The 20796-nt window shown below is 49.0% G+C and overlaps 1 protein-coding gene across 5 annotated transcripts in view; it reads right to left on the bottom strand.

Moving 5' to 3' along the window:
- Positions 1-2570: 2570 nt before the first annotated feature.
- Positions 2571-20796, bottom strand: part of LOC101872461 (uncharacterized) — a 78012-nt gene continuing 59786 nt past the window's right edge. For all 5 annotated transcript variants that reach the window (XM_031049147.2, XM_031049143.2, XM_005149328.4 and 2 more), the window contains 9 exons: positions 19616-19723; positions 15359-15468; positions 14422-14470; positions 12896-13016; positions 11903-11997; positions 10163-10228; positions 8680-8779; positions 7378-7530; positions 2571-7160 (listed from right to left, as the gene is read on the bottom strand). In XM_031049147.2, coding sequence (XP_030905007.2) covers positions 5893-7160; positions 7378-7530; positions 8680-8779; positions 10163-10228; positions 11903-11997; positions 12896-13016; positions 14422-14470; positions 15359-15468; positions 19616-19723 — 2070 coding nt within the window. In that variant the 3' untranslated portion in view covers positions 2571-5892. The remainder of the gene's footprint in view (positions 7161-7377; positions 7531-8679; positions 8780-10162; positions 10229-11902; positions 11998-12895; positions 13017-14421; positions 14471-15358; positions 15469-19615; positions 19724-20796) is intronic.

Here is a 20796-nt window from a genome sequence, read left to right as displayed (position 1 = left end):
GTAGGTACCATTAGGGACCTGATACCAGTTTTGGAGCAAGGATGGAAGTTTCTTACAGTTCACTTTTCTGTGTGTCTTATGAAGAACCTGTTTTATTGTGTGAAAGAATAGGGTGACTCCACTCCCTTGGACTCATTTCTTTGTGTGTGCCTTCAAAGCTATCTCTATGCTCATCTTGGGCTCTTCTGTAATTGCTGCCAGTGAGCAGGGATGCTCAAGGGATGGGACCAGCTGCTGTGTCTCCCAGCGAGATAATGGCTGAGTTGTTTCAGCTCTCTCTGGTTTGCTTATCACCTGTGCTGTCATGGTGCCTGTGTCCTGTCCAGGTGAGCATGACTGCCTTGCTACCAGGAGGATGCTTAGTATATGCCCTGTGGGCTTCCTCAGCTGCCAAGGGTTGTAGATTTGGGAAATGGTTTGGGGCAGACCTTCCTTTTTCAGCTGCTGGGCTATTTTCTCCATGTGCTGGTTTATACCTAATGACGTACTGTAGAAAAGGGTGGCATTTCTCAGAGGATGATGTGACACCAAGCCCCTGGCTACCAGCAGCTGGTGGGAGCTGGGTTATGCAGATGGGCCTGGCTCCATGTGCAGCTTTGTTCCCTTTAGAGCAGATGAGCCTTGTGGATTGAGTACAGGGTGTGTGGTTTAGAAGGGCCAAGGTACCGGCCCCAGCCAAGGCTGCTGGGGCTTGGACTACATGCTCTGCACTGTCTGTGCCCTTGCTTTGCTTCCCACCTCCCACCCTCCACGCCACAGCTCCTTTGCAGCACTCCAGCAATACAGCAGCATGTGAGCACAGCAGCACGTGTGCATCATGCAACTACCACAGCAGCAGGTGAGCAGCACAGCAAGCCAAAGAGGAGGAAGACTCCCAGGGCCAGCCAAACTCTCCGGTATTGCCTCTTCCAAACAGGCTGGGGTGCAAAGCTGCCAGACACAGCTCACCCATCTCTCTCCCCTGCTGCATCCCAGAACCAGCCCAAAGCCTTGCTCCCTCCCTCGGCTTGGCTTTGCTCCAGGCTCCACTTAGCATCACTTATTCAGTGCTGACTTGCTGCTGTTTTGCAGAGGCACGCAGCAGGGTTGCTGAGCTCTTAGCCATTGTGGGTGGTGGGCAGGGAGGAGGATGAGGAGCACAGCTGTGGCTCGGAAGAGAGCCAGCGAATGACAGGATGAGATGTGGCCTGTCTGCCCCAGCTCCTGGCACTGGGGTTTGGCTGTTGATGAGCCAGGAAGGACAAGCCATAGGAGGCTGCCAGGACACCAGAGGTGAGGGCAGCTTGTGATGCTTCTGGGTCCATGTTAAGTGGTTTTTGGGTAGGGACCAGCACGGGGACCAGGGAGCCTGAGAGCTGGTTTAGGAGTTGTCAGCAAGCTATGAGGAGCAATGGCTCCAACAGGTAAAGGAAGGGCTTAGTGGGAATTTAGTGCAGAGGGAGAGGTAGTGGGAGGACCTGGCTGACAAGGCCAGTTTCATTTAAGCAGCTTCTACAGAGTTCATTTGCTACTGGTCCCAGTGCTGTGCAGCAAGTGGGTATTGGTAAGCTTGGGCTTAGAAATACACAGCTATCCTGTTCTTGGTCCCTAGAAGCAGTAAATTATTATTTGATGGTGTTGATGGGGTGATGCATAGGGATGCCATGTTCCCTGCATTACCCTTTGGTCCCAGGGTGGCATGTAGTTAATTGTGGCTCATCCTTTTTGCTGTCAGGCTTTCTGCTCTCTGGTAGAGACAAATGATCCTGTGTTTACTGTAACCATGTTGTTTAAGTACCAAATGGTACCTTTTTCATAGGAGAAACCAGAATACTGCCCAAATTTAACACCCCAAAGAGAACAGTACCATGGTTTTCCAAGCACTGGCCGTTAAACTTAGGGTGTGCCAGAGGTACTGCTCACACAGCCTGTTAAAACCCATTTTCAGCTGTGAGCAGCACCACCTTATGGTCCCAGTAACTGGTGGAAGCATGACTCAGTCCTGACTCACATCTTGCCGCTGGAGTTGCACCCGCCTGCCTTGCAAGGAGCTGTGGCTGCCGGCTCCCTGTCCCATCCCACCCTCCAGCGCTGCCTGCAGGCAGGAAAACAAACTCCAACCCCAAAATCTCATCCAAATGGGAGAGCTGCAGGCCGGGCTGCTGGCCACCGGCCTCGTGCTGGGAGGGCTGTGCAGGGGGTAGGGCCAGGATGCTTGCCTTGGCTCAGGGAGCTGGGAGGGGACAGCGGGGTGTAGGAAGAAAGAGTTTTCTTGCTGCTGGGGAGGCCTGGATTGAACCTCGGCAGAAAAGCTGGGGAGGAAGGGGGGGGATGGAGTATGTTGGACCCACCGCAGCTGAAGCATGCCTGGTGAACCAAGCCAAAAACCAGCAGGAGACGGCAACCGGTCTTCTGTAGCATCTGTCGACGCAAGAAACCTCATGCAGTCTGATTTTATGCTAAACATCTTTAACTGTTATAATTACAACCATGTAAAACACAGCATCAAATACTCTGGACAGTCTGTGTGGATCGGTGTAAAAAGGAATGATTGGCCTTCCCCCCCCCCCCCCCCAAAAAAAAACCCTGTCCTTATAAAAACCCACCAAAAAAAATACTAAAGAAAATTGTTTGTTGGTTGGTTTTTTAAGTAATAATTATAATACATTAGAAAGAGTCACGGAGGAAGCGTTCCACGCTGTAAACAAAAATAGCAATTAAAAAGAAAAGCAGATGGTAGCCAGGCTATTCAAGGCCATGGCCAAGAGACCTGACCTCAACCACCATCCTGTGCTGGAGCTGGGCCCCAGCACCAGTCTCTGTGGCTCCTGCTGCCCACTGGTGCCACAGTCACTCAAAGTGCTCAATTACAGAAAAACCCCAAAACAAACAACAACAAACCCCAAACCCACAACACTGATCTTTAAAACTACATGGAGGGCAGCGAGGTGAGAGTTATCCCAGGGCTGGAGGGCAAGGATGGGGAGAGCAGGGAAGCTGTTTTCCTGAGTTTGCTCACGGTAAGAGAGGCTTTTGCTAAGGGGCTGAGGCTGCTGTAGGAGACTGGGGCAGGGGTGTGAGTGGCTTGGGCCAGTTACTTGTTCTGCTGAGCTGCCATCCTTGCCCTTCTTCCCACCTCCAGCGAACGCACTGAGGCTGGACCACGTCCTGCCCACCCCTGGTGCCACAGACCTGCCATGGCCACACCTTCCTCTGCAGCAAGAGGCAGAGAAGGAGCCAGGATCTCCTGTCAATTATGCTCTGATGTGCTGAAGTGAGAGCATCATTACAAGGAAACCAATGCACATTGCTGGCTCCCAGGAACTCTTCCCAAACCTGCCAGCTTTCAGGGGCTGCAGGCTGGAGAAGAGCTGCTTACGTGGCACAGTGAAGAGCTGACAGACCTTCCCAGCAAGAAGCACACTACAGTGGGAAGGAAGAGCCTGTAGCTGCCTGGTCCAGAGGTCATTGCAACCAGCTGGTGGCTTCCCTCAGGCTTGGAGGTGAGCAAGGACCTCCCTGCTCATTCCCATTAGGATTGGGAGGGGAGGAACCCTCTCAGACTCTTGTTGAACACCATGCTATGGGTACTGTGCATTTGACAGCTCTCCAAAACTAGAAGAAACCACCTTTTAAAACATGAATACTGCAAAACATCCCAAACATGCACTGGGTTTAGGAGCCCAATGCACGTGCAATACTATGTGCAAAGGCTGTGTGCCCAAAATGTGGGGGAATAAGTTAAAATGAGGGGAAAAAGACATCTCAGCTCTTGCAAATGAGCAAAATGCTCAGCTGTCTTAACAGGAGTCCTGCATGTGCTTCAGAGAGAGGCCAGACACCCCCCAAGCTACAGAAACCAAGCCAAGAGCTGACCACCCACCCTCAGATGCTTCTTGTTGCTTCCCAACATGCTCCAACAGCCAGTGGGCTGCTAGCAAAGGGCAATTGATACCTGTCTTGAAATACTACCCAGGTATTTTAACACACAAATGGGTTTAACTACTGCATGGTTACTGAAAAACACTCTAAAACCAGTTCAAGCACCATTGTCCTAGAAAGGACCCATGGTGTCCCAAAACACAAATGTTGAACATTCATAACCACTTCTCCTCAAAGAGCAAGTGCTGACTCCTCACAACTCTCCTGTGAGGTAGCTAATAGGGTTATCTCTGCTTTGCAGAGGGGAAAAAGATGGGCAAGGTTAGAGACTCAGCAGAAGATGGGGTCTCTGACAGCAGGGGTTGCAACAGAAGCTGAGGGTGCTGTGTCTGTCTGGTTACAGCCAAAGGTAGGGTGCTCCTTTCAATGCTACTCCTGCTGCTAACAAAAAAGCCCCCTAAACTGATAAACTCCACAAAGTAATTTAGTGGAAGTTTTCTGCTGGGCTTCCAGGTAGGCTTCAGGTCAGGTTATGTTACTGAAGCAGCCTGTGAGATAAAAAAGTTTTCAAAGTCTTCTCAGAACTTAAAGGAGCCCAGCATCTCCATTGAAGGGATGGGAATCACACCTGCAGTCCCACCTAAGGAGACATCTGCAGCCACCCCTTCTGGACAGCACAGTCAAATACCACATACCTGGACTAGTTTATTTCCTGCTGCTTCCATGTATCTTCCTTAAGTAGATACCGGGAACAGGAATTTGGAGCAGCTCTTTCAGTGGGGTGAGCTTTCCCTGGGTCCCTGGACACCTCCACCCAACGGTCTGGGCTGTCCAGCAGCAACACCCTGGGATCAGGAGGGGATGGACAGGCCACTAGGACTTGGTACATGAAGGGCAAATGGGTATGGGGGGTACCCATCCTGTTATCTTCTCAGCAATAGGCTGTGGAGATGTTGATGCTCTACATCATCATCTTCCAAACTTCTGTGCCCAGATTTCCTTTCTTGGTAGTTAATTGCTGGGTGGACTAAACCAGAAACGCTGATATCAAGTTATGGGCAATGTGTTCCCCCTCCCCAGCACCTATTCCATTTCCACCCTGACTCATAACTTGAAGTATAAGCAGACTTCAGTTTCAGCACCGTGATTAGACACTACCACACCACACATCCAGCAGCTTGCTAATAAAGGCAGGAAGTTTCCCAAGGCAGTAGCCCATTTTCCTCAAGCCTGCCCCCCCCCCTCTGGACCTGAGCAAGAAAGGTCAGCAGAAAGGCCATTCAGCCCAAGAGCCCAGGCTCTACCTTCACTGTCCTTGTCACCTTGAAAACTTAGGAAAGAATCACCCTGCTGGCAGTCCTCCACCAGGGTCACACCAAGGAGACTGCCCAGGGACTTACCTGTTGTTAAACCTCCTCTCCAGGACATCATCCACCACTGCAGCAGAAGCCAGTTACAGCTGGGCTGTGGAATTGCATAGAGTAGGCAGTGGGGTGCCTGTGTCCTGCCAGGACACCATGGTCCTGCCTGAAAATGCTGCTGCCTACACCTGCAGGTCTGGGGAAAGAAGCTATTGAAAGATCTATTGCTATAAAGGCCTTTGAAAGCAATGCTGTTGGCTGCACTGATCGAGCTTTTTAAAGAAAGCATTCTGGACTCCTATGCCTTGTACCCACTTCCACGCTATGGGTACATGTGGCAGGCAGGAGCAGAAGGGAACACACAACACGTTCACCAGCCCTGCCTCTCTCCCACACACCGTGAGGCTTGAGAAGCTTCAAGGAACACAAAATGAAAGCGGTGTCTAATTTGTCCATAAGAAAGATGCAAACCCAGTTTGCTCATGCCTCCTGGTGCTGGCAGCCACGGCTCCATCTTCTTACCAGGTGCTCGTACCAAAGCACAGCTCAACAGGCGATGGCTGCTGTGCTGTCACCCTGACACAGCCCTGCTGAAGGAGGGGGTTCTGAAAACAGGGCAAGGGTGCTGCTCCAGCATCTGCTTCCTGTCCTTTGCCTCCCCCCATTTCCACTAAAACGTCACGGATTTGGGCAGCTTCGCCAGAGAAGAAGAGCCGGAAAGGAAATTGTTCTCCGAGTGGGATTTGGCAACCTGTGGCAGTAAGTTTGGTTTGGGGCTTAGGGGGGGTCGTGGGGCTTTGAGCGCGTTTAATGGTTTCTGGAAGCTTTTTTGGGCATCTACCTCCTCCGGGTCCAGCACAAGAGGTGGTGGCACGGAGACGGCAGGCAGGGGACATCCAGTCTCGGGCAGTGGCAGTGCCACCTGCTTCCTGTTTGCTACATCCTGCTCTGTTGCATGGGCTAGGTGGAGGGGAGTGGTGGTTTTGATAACGGTGTAGGGGCTGTTCCTCTCCACCATGGGGGACAGCGCTCGCTGTAAGGGATAGCCCTCACCCAGCCCCACTGCTTCCACCTTGATGCTGGATAAGATGGGCACGCTGCCACTCGCCAGCCCCTGCTGCCAGTGCATGGTGGCACTCTCTGGCCCGTTCTGCTGCAGGCTGGTGAGCTCCCCCACAGATGCAGCTTTGGATGCCAAGTGCTTCAGGTCCATTTTGTCTGGTGGTGCTGCTCTGCAGCGTTTCTCAGCTGTCTCCTCCTGGTGCTCGTTCTCAGGGGAACTGTCATGCTGAGACTCACTGGAGAGATGCTGTGAGCCACCCAGCAGAGGATGAGGGGGTGCCTCGAGCACTTTCTCTCTGCCGAAGGAAGATGCTTGTTCTCCCACCGGCAGGGCAGCAGGATTTAGCTGCCATACAGCATGGTCCGTAGCAGAAAACTCAATGGTGCTCGAGTCAGGAGGACTCGATGTATTTTGGAGAGAGGAGTCTGAGGAGCCGACCTCAGCAGAGGTGGGGAGGGAAACCAACTCATGGTCCACCATGGCACACACGGAAGTGAGAGGAGTCTGCTCCAGAGGCAGGGCTGTGGGCAAGAGGTGATGATGGGCCTGTATCTCGCTTGCCTTCAAAAGAGACGGTGGCTGTCCATCCCCTGTGGGTTCCATCTGACCCTCCTCTCCCAGTGAGACCCCGCCAGAAGGACACAAGTGGATGTCTGTCACTTCAGCTGCTTCACTGCCTTGGAGGGTGGCAATCCCCACCTCTGCCACCATCTCTCCTGGAGCCTTGGGAGCTCTGTGGGGATGTGGTTCCCTGTCCACAGGATGCTCACCCACCCGGCCATTCTGGCCATTGGCTGCCACGTTGCCCTTCATGGGTACTGGGTTGAGGGAGAGTTCTAGGCCCAGGGGTTTCCGTGGGAACTCCTCAGGCTTTGCTGCATTGGAAGCAAGAGAAAATAAACCCCAAATTATGCATCAGTTCATTTTTGCACCTGTCATGCAGATGGAGGCAGATGCTGTACAGTGGATGCCAGCCTGTCTGGGCTGCCCCTGGCTCCCAGAGCATCACACCAGAGGGGTGCTCTGGTCCCCAAGGGACACGGGTACTGCCAACCATTGCTGCTGGGCTGCCCGTGTTTCCCTGCTACCCACCTGGCGGGGGGAGGTCACATTTCATCTTGCGCAGTTCAGTCATGGACACCTGCAGCTGCTCGATGACAGCATCATCCTCGTACTGCAGGGAAGCGGCGATTTTCTCCTGCAGAAACTCCCGTAAATCTTCCAACGTCATCTTCAGTAAGCGCTCTGGGGGCAGCAGACAGGAGGAATGGCAGTGGCATGGCCAAAGCGTGGGTTGCAGTGCTTTGGTTTTATCTGGGATTCTGCTGCTGTTCCCACTGTGAGGTGGGACAACCTGGACATTTCTGCCTCTCTCCTATCTTCCCGATGTTACTCAGGATTGTTGATACATTTACATGCCTGTGCCACTCTGGGCAGTAGCTCAGCAATGGCTGGAACCTATGCTGACCAGGATGCATGTTTTAGGCCATTTCTGCAAGTTCTCAGCAATACCTCTAGGAGGAGGAAAAGCTCCACGATATAGACCCGGAGTGTCAGACTGAACAGCCACCAGGCATGGATGCAGGCACAGACGCTGAACCACCCCAGGGATGCAGCAAGGGATGGGATGCAGGCAGGGATGCCAATCCACATCACACATTCCTTAGGAAGGAGAGATTATTTCTCTCCTTCTGCCTGCCTGCCAGTTTCCCAGTCTTTGCAAACAAATGGGATACCTGAAGATGTATTATTTCTTGATAGCCTGTTTTTCACTCAACTGAAGAAAGAGCAGGATGGGTGTCTGCAGAAGCCATCACATGCAGCCACATAAATCCCACTGGCCCAAAGATTCCTAGCATAAGCTATCAGCATCTCTCCTGTCCCAGATTAAAGATCTAACAGGATGAAAAAGCAAGACTGCTAGCTTATGGGAGCAGAGGGGTTCAAAGTCCCAAAGATCTCTGTAGAAACATTGCTATCTTGATGTTACGTAAGAAAACCAGGTTTTGGTCATTTTAGAAGCATATTAAATGGATTTATTTCTCCCTCTACAGCTTTTTCAGCTGAAGTGCCACAGAGCTTTGCAGACAGATGGGTTAATGTCTACATTGCCCCTAAACCCATGGTAATAAAAGATGTAGGGCGCAGCATGCATAAAGAGGCAGCTGGGAGTGTTTCAGCTGGGGGTTGCTGTGCACAAAGCACAGCATTTCAACCCTTGTGGCATCTCATTTCCTCCCCAAAGCATCATCATGGGATTGTCCTTTTTTGTGGCCAGCACAGGGCACCAAGCAAGCTCATAGTGACCAGCAAGGCTTTCTGGGTCAACAGCATAAGGGTGGCCTAGCACAGAGCCATTTCTGCCATACGAGACACACTCTACTAGGACCTTACTTTTGTGCAGTTTGAGTATGGTGTAAGCCATGGCCGTCAGCACCCTCTCTCCTTCTAGGATGTAGATATCCCACAGCCGCAAGGTGAGAGTGAACGGGGTCTGTTTCAAACATAAAATCAGCTCATTAGCATCACACATGTTAGCACTGATTGATTGAACAATTGTAGTGAGGTTGTTGGCATCACTATGTCTCCTTGCACCAAAACACACAGCAGGGCAAGGCACTGGATGACCAGGATTCATCTGTAACACAAAAACCTCTTTGATCAGCTATGGTTTTGCCTTAAAGCCAATACCCTTGGGTGGCTGCAAAAGTACTTACAATCCATCCACGAATGCAGAAAAAAAGGAGAAAGTTTCTACACAGGCATGCTAGCACATGGGTTTGCCTACACACTCAGCCTTGCCAGTGCACAAAGCCACTCCTGTATCCATCTATATTGCCCAGACAGATGTAGGGCTATTTATGGGACAGGTCTGAAGGCATAAAGAAAAATAAATAAATAAAATCACTCCTTTGGTGCCTAGAGAAGTGGTCTTCCTTATATGCAGGCTTATTTATGTCTTCTAGACAAATCTCTGCAAGAGTCTTTCATTTCCACCCAGACCCAATCTTACAAACAGGGGTGAACTAATGATGGAGCAGCCCATTATCTCCCAACAAAGATTCAAGGCATGACACCAACACAAAAATTAATACTAGTTCCACTGTGACATCTAAGTTCAAATTTAGGATGCTGTGCTTACTCTCCAGAGTCTGGCATGACGGCCATCACAGCTCTTTTACCACGTTACTGCAGTTAAAGGAACTTTTGCATTTTATACAGCATTCAGGGACAGACTGCAAACCAGGAGCTCCCTCTCAAGGGGAAACGGTCATCCACTGTTTTATAGGAGATGGGGCAGCAGAAAATTGACACACAGACATCATAAACATGAGCAAGTTTGGATACTGCTTTTAAGTGTGCAAGCACAATAGTGCCCCTAAAAATAAATTAGTCTTGGCTCAGGACTGGCAAATTAGCTCTGGACAAATCAGAGCAATTTTCTCACACTTCCATGTGTCTCCAGTGCCCAGTCTGCTCCTTTGCCTGCAATTGCTGCAGTGCTATTTGTTGAGCTTTGTGCCTCCAGCTCTCCATCTCCCTATGTTGTTTCCAGAGCCAAAGTGAGGTTAATTGCCTTTGCACCAGTGCCAGTGGGCAAGATAAAGATCTCTCCCAAGTTTGCAGCTTATACTGCTGCTGCTGAGCCTTCTCCCAGTGACTTCTTGTGATGAGGCAGCATAAACTGGCTTGCCATCAGTGACATTCAGTTATTTTTAACTTCTCCCTTATTAAAGTTTTTGCCTTATGAGTGGGCACAATATTCCACCTTACAAAATACCAACACTTCCTTCAAATTATGATACATTTATAAAAACAGGCAGATTAACCATGCATGCAAGCAGCAGGGCTGCAAACAATCCAAAAGCATCCTCACCCGGTCGATGAAACACTGCAAGAACCACTTGGTTGTATAAATCCCTGTAGTCATCTGCTCCTTGTCCTAGGAGGAGATAGCAAAAAGAGAGGCAGGCGTTTTACCAAGCTGGCTGCAGAAGGTTCAAGCAACTCACAGGGCTCTGGGGGAGGCTGGCTGGCTGATTTGTTAAAGCTGGGGTCTGGGTGAAGGATCTCTCTGCAGTCTGTCTGTCTTCCAACAAAGCCCCTGCTTCAAATACCGGTGTTGAAGCCCTGCTCTGGGTCTTTGCCCAAGAGTTGCACTGAACCTGATCCGTGATATGGCCAGACTTCAGCCACAACTTTGGAGAGGGATTCCTAGAAGCTTTCTCTGACTTCTACCTGCTCCAGGGAGTTACAAAACACTTCCATGAATCCAAACCATGCACTCCTTGCAGACTATCTTTTTTGTTTCCATAGCAATTCCCATGTGAGCCTCTTTGAGCACCACAAAAATTATTAAGCCCAAGTATTCCACAGGTAAATCCAGACCAGCAGTCAAGCCAGCTTTGTTAGCACTACCTAATTTGCATGTCATGGCTGCTGCAGGAGCAGGATAGCTTGACAGACTAAGGAAAACTTTAAAACCTCACCATCACCACCCTGGTCTATCACTTTTCCATCCCTATCTGAGACCCAGCACAGCACTCATGCACAGCTTTGCTTTTTCTGGCATAGCTGATGGCAGGGCACAGCTGGTGCTGGGATGCACAGTGCCCTGCAAGTGCATAAAGTTGATGTGACTGTTCCTGCAAAGCCAGCAAGGCAGTGAGGATGGGAAGAAAAAGAAGCCTAGGGGATTAACACCCAGCTCTGATCTTTGCTTTGGCTAGTCTTGGGCACCTGCAAGCCTGCGGAGCCTTTGGGAGCCAGGAGGCACAAGCAGCTTTCAGAGAGTTATTTCCATCCTCCTTGCTCATCCTCCCCAAGGGCACAATTAGGTGAAAACCTGTCCTGACTCTGTTTCACTCTTACAGACAGGGCCAGCTCATTTGCAGCACAAAGCAAGAGCTGTTGCAGATGATGGCAATATAAACAGCTTTCCCTGAAGCTGGACTTCCAAACCCCTTGGGAGCATAGGAAACCTTCAGAAGTCTGGCCACTGAATACCAACTGTCCACAGCAAATGCAAGAGGGTGGGGAAGGGGAAAAAGAAAAGGAAGCAGGTGTTGCAAAATAGTAGCCTAGACATTAAACTGCAGTTGATGCATCCTGCAGATGCTCTTCCAGACACCAAATGGGCTCCTACCATCTGCCAGAGAGAAGAACAACTGGACGTGCCCAAGCAACAAAACACACAGCAAATCTTATACCCCTCCTGTCTTAAAATAACAGCAAACCTGTTAAATGCAGTCACTTGGGGCTAATAATTATTGAATTAAGTCCAGCATCACCTTTTGGGCTTTGCATATGGTATAAGAACACAGCCCAGGCTTGCTGCTGTACAAAACAGCTCCTTTTGCTGCAGGCTCTGTGAGCCTTCCTGACTGGCTTTCTGAAGGAAGCTGTTAGATTTTAGCAGTTCCTACACTCATGATGACCAGCAAGCAAATGATAACCAAGATTCAGGCACCCTATTTAATAAATGCTTGCCTCTTTGCAGCTGAAGCAGTTCTACATGGTTAGAAATATGTTCAGTAGTGCATATCCCTGGCAGAACATTACACTAATTGCTCCAGCATTAAAACATTATTATTAGCATGGGATAGCAGAAGTATACCATGTGCTTCTTCAGTTTTGGAACCATCTTGCTTAAAATCTGCTCGTGGTGAGCCTGGAATCTCTGCAGCTTCGGGAACCCAGGAATGAAAAAACCTAATGAGAAAAGATGGGAGAAATAAAAAATAATCAGAAAGGCTCTGACGTAGTCATGGGGGCAGCCTGCTTTTCTAGAAACTCATCCCCTGGCTTTGCCTGTTGAAGTCAGCAGGACTACAGTGCACCCAGCTGCCTCCTCTGGCATCCCTCCAGAGCCCACCCTTCAACCCATTCCACATGGGCAACAGCACTCTCGGCACTAGCCCCAGCACAGCAGACTCGCTCACCACCCCACCTGAGCCTTGGCTTGGTCAAGACCTCTCTCAACACATCTTGATGCTTACCGGGAAAAGTTGATGTTTGAACAAAACCTTGCGCAGCACTCCATAATCTAGTAGGACATGCATTTAAGACTGCCTGGAGCTATCAAGCCGCAAGGCTTAGCCCTCCGCTGATAAAATAACCTTCTGTGCATAGATTATTGCTAACCACAAGTAAGACAAAAGGATCTCTAATGTGTTTGAAATAAAATCATTCAGTACATTTGGTGGAATCACATCTTCATAAAAACACAAGGGTATGTGGCTCTGGCATGCTAGAAACAGAGCATTACGTGATGCTCTTACATGTACTTCTGTGAGACTTCTTAAAAAAACCTGCAACCTTGAGTTAACTGACTGCCAAGGGCAAGGCACTTGGGAGGGAAGACAGCACCTCTGCGAAAGCATTGATTACTGAGCACTAAAGCTCAGTGCTGATAAACCACATTTTTCTCTGATGAACTCGTCTGTCTCCAAGAGTGAAGTTCAGCTCCATAATCGGGTTACATCAGCACGTAACTAAGTCTTACCCATTTTAAACAAGTATGTAGAGAAAAATGAGTCTCTACTGACCAACCCAAACAGCCTTCCCTCCCACTGCAAGAGCTCCCATCCGCGTCCCACCCCAGCCTTACCATGCATGGCGTGACGCTGATTGGTCAGCAGCTGTGCCAGTGCCCAAAACGCATCCTCTTCGTTTAAGTACATCAGGAGAATGGCTGCAATCTGGCTCATCCCTTGGCAGTAGCTCACTTCCTACAAGAGCCAAGAGGGGCACACATGCTGCTATGCTGTCAGACCCCACCATGATGCTAAACCTGCAGAAGCAGGTCAGTCTGTCTGTGTTTACCTTTCCTCTGTCTCACTCTAAGGTCTTTATCGTTTATGCTCAGATTCACACCTCCCGTATGTCTGCAGCATCTACCATGTTAATGTATCATAAAGTGGCTTGGGTTGGAAGGGACCTTTGAAGAACATCTAGCCCTGCCGCGGGCAAGGACACCTTCTACTAGACCAGGTTGCTCAAAGCCCCCTCTAACCTGGCCTTGAACACTTCCAGGGATGGAGCAGACACAGCTTCTCTGGACAGCCTGTGCCAGTGCCTCAGCACCCTCATTGTAAAGAAACGTCTCCCTTATGTCCAATCTAAACCTATCATCTTTTGGTTTAAAAATGTTGCCCCTTGTCATGTCACTAGAGGCCCTGGTAAAAAGTCTTTCCATCTTTCTAAGACCCCCTTCTATACTGAAAGGCTAAAATAGGCTCCCCCTGGAGAGCTTTCTCTTACCCAGGCTGAACAACCCCAGCTCTCAGCCTTTCTCCATGGGAGAGGTGTTCCAGCACTCTTGACCATTTTTGTGCCCTTCCTCGAGACTAACTCTAGCAGGCACTGCCCCCCACCATGCCGCTCTCCTCTCCAGCCCTGCTCAAGCCTGGAAGGTGAGGGACAGAAATCTCAACATAAGAGGTGCCTTCAGCTACTTCAAGGAATAGGGGATGGGATGACAAGGAGCATGTGGCTTCAATCCTGTTTTGGATTCCTTCAGCCACATGAGCACTGAAGTAATTAAAGAATAAACAAATCTGGTAAGCATTTATCTGGTATGAGGGAAGGTAGGATCTTTCTTTCCTTAACTATCTCCACTTAGCATCTTTTGTGTCTTCTGCGGTAACTGTGCCCTCCTGGAGATGGAGACAGTAAGTTCATCTGCTAATTTAGTCTCATTCCGACTGTGCCCTTCAGCTAAAAATGATTGGTTTGCTGCAGTAAGTTCAGTATATGGCAAGAAGTGAGAACTCAATGGACTTTCACAGCCAGGAGGTTAGTCTTGCTGCAAAGTCAAAGGGCAATCCCCTTTGCTGAGACTCAACCAAAATGCATCTGCCAGATGTCATTTACCAGATGACAAAATGAACTTACTGTGCAGTCTTGTGCTGCTTGTGAGTCTTGCAGCTGTCTGTACAAACCAGTATTAGGACTTAAAATTAGACTTGCCACTGGCTAAGTGTGGGGATGCATAGACACAAATGCACATAAATAAATATATGTGAATTCACATATAAAAATATATATATAAACCTTTTTTAATTTTTATATATACATATATATATATATAAAGCACAACACTATTCACTTCAACTAGACTAACTTACTACTTACGGTGTTATAGACTGAGTATGCTGATAGGACATGGAAGAGTGCCTGTTGCCTGGGGAGAAAGAAGGATATTAAAACACCTGAGCACGAGGTCTCCAGATTTATCTGCACACCAACGCATAAGCACAGAGAGCAAAAGCTCTGAAAACACCCAGCCAGCTGGCACTTATGCCTTTTGCAAGGAGCAGGGCTCACAGAACCAGATAGCACCTTGATGGGCACGTGGGACAGCACCTCTTTCTTCAGGTGGGAGTTATCAGCAGACCCACAGAGCAGGGCTGAATCAGTCTGCTCCATCACCAGGTCTCCTGGAGAGACATGCATGTACCTAAACACACTGTGTTCAACCTTTTGGTTTGGAGTGGTGGTGGGATTTTAACAGACTTGCAATCAAGCAAGCATCAAGCATTATACGTCCTGGGGGAAGGCACTGACACCATTTTATTAGTAGGCTGCTTTCTCCCTTCCCTCCTTGCTGAAGAATACATATAGATACAGAGTGCAGGCTTGGTCCTAGACAGGTGACAAAGCCACTTTGTTAAACCTCTTCAACCCCCTATGTTGTGGAAGCCAAGTCCACCCCATACCACCCAGCTCCTGAAGGACCCACCCTGTCATCCCAGCCATCCCAGACCAAGCCCTCTACAACTGCAACCCTAGCACCTTGGGGAACAAGGCACCACAACAGGCTGATGCTTGGCTCAAGAAATTGGGATGAACATGGTCCAGTGTGGACTTTTCCAAAGACAGAATCAGAATCCCAACATCTGTGGCTCGTATCATGTGCTGATGGTTTGTGAAGCAGACAGACATGGCTTTGCTTTCCTGTGAGCTACTCTGAGCCAGGGTACTGGTGGCCACCACAAACCAGGAGGCTGCTGACCACCCCATCCAGCTCACCCCATGCATACCCAATGGCTCTGAAGCCTCCCATACTTACTTCACTCCATAGCGATCCCGAAACATGATGTGGTTTCGGAAGGTGCGGTTAACATCCAAATCTATCTGCTTGATTTCCGACGAAAAGCTCTTTGCTTGTTCTTTCATTTGCTGGGAGAGGGGTAGACAGAAAGGAGGAGTCAGGCACCATTTCAGCCCAATGCCTCTGTCCCTCCACACAGCAAGAAGGCATGCTTCCTAGAGCAGGAGTGTGTGAGCTGCACAGAGCTATCACAGAGCCACTTGGGGACGCTGCCATCTTGCACTGAGCAACAATCTGCATCCCAGAGGCGAACTCCCAGCCCCTCGGCTGTGCTGCTGGCTCAGTGAGAAGGGGACAACCCCACACTCACAATCCAGCCATTGCCCATGTTTTAATGCAAAGTTTTCAGAATTTAAAATAATCTTTTCAATAAGTTCTGCTCTGATTTCTTTGATTTCTTTGTGGTATCCAGTCTGGCTGCCTTAAAGCATTAAGACCTCTGCTGGTGCTTAAGGAATGATACACTTCCTTAAGGAACCAACACAGATGATGTATGCACCAAGTCCCTGAACTTTTCAGAGGCTCAGCTATAATAAAATCTAAACTGTTATGATGGGCTCTATGAAGTGCTCTCCAACTGCTACTTCCCCTGCAGAAGAGAATCATCTTAGGTTTAAGAAACTTCCCCTAGGAAAGCAGTTTTGAGGTATTCTCTTGGACTGGTGCAAATGGTAAGTAAGAGTCCAGAACAGAAGCTAAACTCAAAGCTAAGAATGCCCATGTTCCCTCTGATGCTGACTAATCATTTAAGGAAGCATCACAGAGATAAAGGACTGAAGTCCACTGCAAAAAAAAGGAAATTCAAACCAAAGCTAAGCCCATCTCAACCAATTGCACCCTTAGTGTCCCAAGTTGAAGATGGATGAATGGACGAATCCTGCTGCAGTCCCACTTGTAACCCACTGTTCAGCCCTGTGCATGCAGGCAAGGACCGTTTTGCTATTACCAAGCATCTCATCTCACAGCCTTTAGACAACACTGGTGATTATGCCCCCCTTTAATATCTCTTCAGGGTCAATATCCCTCCTCCAAGTTAGCTGCATTAATAAAATACATTTTGTGACTGTCTTCAGGCAGCCTGAGATCCACCAGCAGGTTGGGAGAAGCAGAGATGAGCATCAAGCCCAGCTTGCCTTGAGTACAGGATCAAGACCCATCCTTGCTCACACAGGAGACAGAAAATAGTACATCTGCATAGATACTTAATCATCTGCTCCAGCAGCTACTATCCTTGCTTGTCAGCCTGATACAAAGTGCTTCCAGGCTGCTGTTGACCTCCCAGGATGACCACATCAGCTCTGGGGAACATCAAAAGGTCATTAGTACCCAGATGTATCCAGTACAGCCAACACTCGGGGCAGTCACAGCATCTTGGGAATATTAACTCCAGCCTTGAAAGCAGCTGTATGGATGAGCAACAGTGCATAGGCTATTTTGAATTACTGCCTGCACAAGACAAGGGAGGATAAAAGTGACAACAGAATGAAGATTTGATTAACATCATTTCCCTGATGTAAATCCCATGCTCTCTGCATCTTACAGCTCCCTGCCCTCTATAAAGCAGCCAGAATACCTGAGACAAGATGACTATTCATATGCACCGCATCACTTCAATTCAAATTTCCCTGCTAAAGCCCCTCTTGTTTTCCCTGCCAAAGCAACACAGAAACCTCTCAAAGACTGTAAAAAATCCTACTCTGGGCCTTTTTTAAATCAGTGCACCTAAACAGCAGTGATTCTGAATAGCTGAATTGCAGGTAGGTTGCACTTTGTCACCTCCATGCACCCAGAAGGCTTGTTTACCATTCTGCAGATAAACAAGAAGCCCAAGATGGGTTGTTCTCCTTTTTTCCCTTAAGTAACCTGGGGACTCTGCAGATCCTCTGATGAGCTCATTAGTGCTGCAAGCTGGTGGCAGACCACAGGCTGGGAAGCTGGAGGTGCCATCCCAGAGACTTCTTATAAAGCAGCAGATAGTCAGGATGCCTCTGCTCTGCCCCCTGGCCAGCATATTTCTCCTGCCACCTTCTCATCTATCCTCAAGCCCTCTCAGTTGTGGCTATACAACCCCAGGGAAGCAGAGCACCACACCCACATTAAAACCAAGTGTGGCATGTCCCATAGTAGCCTCCAGGCTCCTGAAGCATCAGGGCAACTGAGCTGCCATGACCTTGAGGGAGACTTGGAGACTTGCATGGAGAGGACTTGGAGGACAGCTGGGAAAAGATAAAGCACTGTGGAAGCAACAGGACCCATCTTTTTAATTGCATCACTCTAGAGGCAGCACGGTCACAGGGGGCAAGGTATCCAACGTGGCTGGGAAAGTAGCTCCTCTACCAGCCCAAGTGCAGGGGACATCTCTGCAGTGGGGAGCATAAAAAAGATAAAACCACCTGGCATGGGCCAGGTGGCACACTCAGAACTCCAGGAGCATGCAAAAGTCAGGCTTTTGTGCCATGGTTCACAATCAAAAAGAAAGGGAGTGGCCTTGGGACCAGCCCCTCCAGGACACAGAGCTGGAACTGACGCTTAGTCCCTTCCTGAAAGCAAACCCCCTGCACTAAGGACCTGCACTAAGCCTCTTCTGGAGGAAATCAGGGGAGAGCTAATTACTGGTGGCAGGTGGCATCAAAGAAGAGGTAGATTAAGAAGAGCTTGTAGAGGGTTTGCATCCAGCAAAGCCTATTAGGCCTGAAGCTCCTGTTTATCACAGACCCCTCTGGAGCACAGATAAACTCCTTATGACTTTCATTTGTTTGGACTGCTTGCTGCCTGCACAGCACAGCTTCAAGGGAGGGAGCATGATAAGAATCTGCATTCTGGGAGAGCTTTCTTATCTCTGCTTATTACCCTAAGCCCAGCGCACCTTCCCTGAGCCCCTGCACGTGACTCCCCCCAAGTGGCATCTCACTATTAACATCTATGCTTGACTAACTATAATTAATGTTAGCATCATTCTGCTTAACAGGCAGGGATTTTTAGGAACACCTGCACGAAAGTAGCAGTCAGCCTCCTGCCTCTGACAGGCAAATGTCTCCACAACAGCCTGATCTTCACTTGGGTACCTAATGCAAGCTAAATGGTAACACAAGTTTGGAAAATAGGTTAATTATCAACCAGGGGGTTCCACACACTGCCTATGGAAAAAGGCACAGTAAAGGAGCTGATATGCTCCCCCCAAACCAGCAAAATACAGGAAGCACCATCATTCAAGTTCTTGTTCAATACACACTACACAAATTGCCTCTTTTGTACCAAGGGATCCACACCTACAGCATGCAGTGCTCTGGTAGGAAGCAATGCAAGGCAGGCTTTTATCCTATCTGCAGAGAAAATTGATTTTAAGAGTGAATTTTAATAGAAACTTTCATGACACTTATAAAAATATTGAAGATAGAAGATAAAAAAAAACACTTCAATCCAAGTTCTTCCAACACTGCCAGCTAACTTCCAGCTGCACACCTAAGTTGTAAGCCAGGACCCTGTGCTCAGAAATCCCCTCACCAAGCTTGCAAGACCCACCCTCACCCAACCCTTAATAGGGTTTCTTGACTGATGCTCCATTTTCGGCTGGTTTAAGGCTTTTGGCCTTGCTGCCCATTTCAAAATGCCCCGAGTGAAAGTTTCAAGCACATGGAGAGGTTTGGGTACCTCCATCCAGCACTTACCCACTTCAGAGTACTTGTGGCTACTCCACAGTTCCCCAAGCTCCCTGGAGTGATATGAGCAGTACCTTTCCTAAGCTTCCCCTCCCTCTTTCCTGCAGATGCAGTAACATTGACAGCATCTTTGCTCACAACTACCAGTAGAATAAACAGAAGCAGCATATTAGGGAAAGTAGCAGAATAACGTGTTGAAAAGCCCCAGCCTAATATATACACATGGTTAAACAGTTTATACCCTTTGCACTTTCAGCCTTCACTAATTTTAAACCTTTCCTTCTCAAGGTCACAGCAGTTCACAGATGGATCAGGCCCCACCACCAGCACACAGTGTACATTGCTCAACACTCTGCTAGTGTGTGAAGGAGGGTGCAAGGGCTGGATGTCCCCCAGACCATCCCTGTAGGTACTCCCATTTCCCTCCTGCCCATGCAAGTGGAGATGGAGGTGCCTGCATCCACCATGGGTCCCACTTGCCCTTGCTGATGAAGCCCCACCAAACCAGTGTCCCCATCACCTTGCTCCAATTTTTTTTGCCAGTAACAGTCCGTACCTCATATTTTCCCTCGTTCTCTTTCTTCATCTTCTCAACATCCAGCAGAAGTGACCAGACCTGGCCTCGCACCTGAAGTGGGATCCCTTTGTACACTCGCCGGCACATCTGTGCAGAGGGAAACGTGCAAGATTAGCTGGTCCTGCTGATGGCCAAACACATTTGCTCCTTGGTTTGCTGCTACAGAGCACCAGCCATCTGAGGGGACTTCCCAACCAATCGCTTCTTCTGACTGCACTGGTGCAAAGAGGGCATCTCCAACCTGACAGATGAGCTGAGCACCTGCATCCAAAGACATACTCAGCCAAAATCAAGCCACATCTTATGCTTTTATAACCTTACTGGAAGACCTGGAAACAGACCATTTATATGTGGAGACATCTCAGGTGCTTCACCGTGATCACATTCTGTGCACACAAGCACGCACCCAGACTCCTTCCCAAAGGCCAGACACAGCACCCTTGGCTTTGAAACGTTTCATTTGAGCTGCCATGGCTGGTAGCACCTGGATCCTCAGAGATTGGGAAAAAAAAATACATTTCTCTTTGGAAAGGAGAGCCCTTATGACAGCCATAAGGATGAGTCTACAGCAACTCTCACAGCTTGACAAGCAGCAAGGAGACTGTTGGCTACACCAAGGGCACTCTCTGGAATGCACAGGGTACTCTTTAGACCAGGAGGAGGATTAGAGACAAACATGCATGTGTCCCCTCCTCCTGCCTCCGCATGTTTACTTCATCTCACAGATGCCTCTTTCCTTTTTTCTTGCCATAAAGCCCTCTCTCTCTCTCTAAAGAGACCATTAAACTTCCAAAGGGAAACAGAAAAAAAGAGCTTTTGTTCCATCCCTGACTTCTCCCATTGAAAGAAAAAGCTCCGAAAAAAGAAAAAAGCCTTATTTCTGAATATTTTCCACTCTTTCATTCATCCTACCCACGAAATGCCTTGTAGCTGCACTACAAAGCCAACTGTGGCACTCCAGGTTCCTGAGGACCTGGAAGTATGCTGAAGTCCCTGCTGCACATGCCCAAGCTCCAGTTGTGGAGGAGATTTACACTGCAACATGGTGATCCACCAGGACTAGACAATTCATTGAGAGGGGACAGAGGATTTACGGGAATGAGCTTGGGCCTGAGCAGGGCAGTGCCCAAGCAGACAATCTGCTGGCCTGGCATTGCCCT

This window comes from Melopsittacus undulatus, chromosome 4 (genome assembly GCF_012275295.1).
Source record: "Melopsittacus undulatus isolate bMelUnd1 chromosome 4, bMelUnd1.mat.Z, whole genome shotgun sequence".
NCBI classification, from domain to species: domain Eukaryota; kingdom Metazoa; phylum Chordata; class Aves; order Psittaciformes; family Psittaculidae; genus Melopsittacus; species Melopsittacus undulatus.
This window is presented reverse-complemented; position numbering and strand designations above follow the sequence as displayed.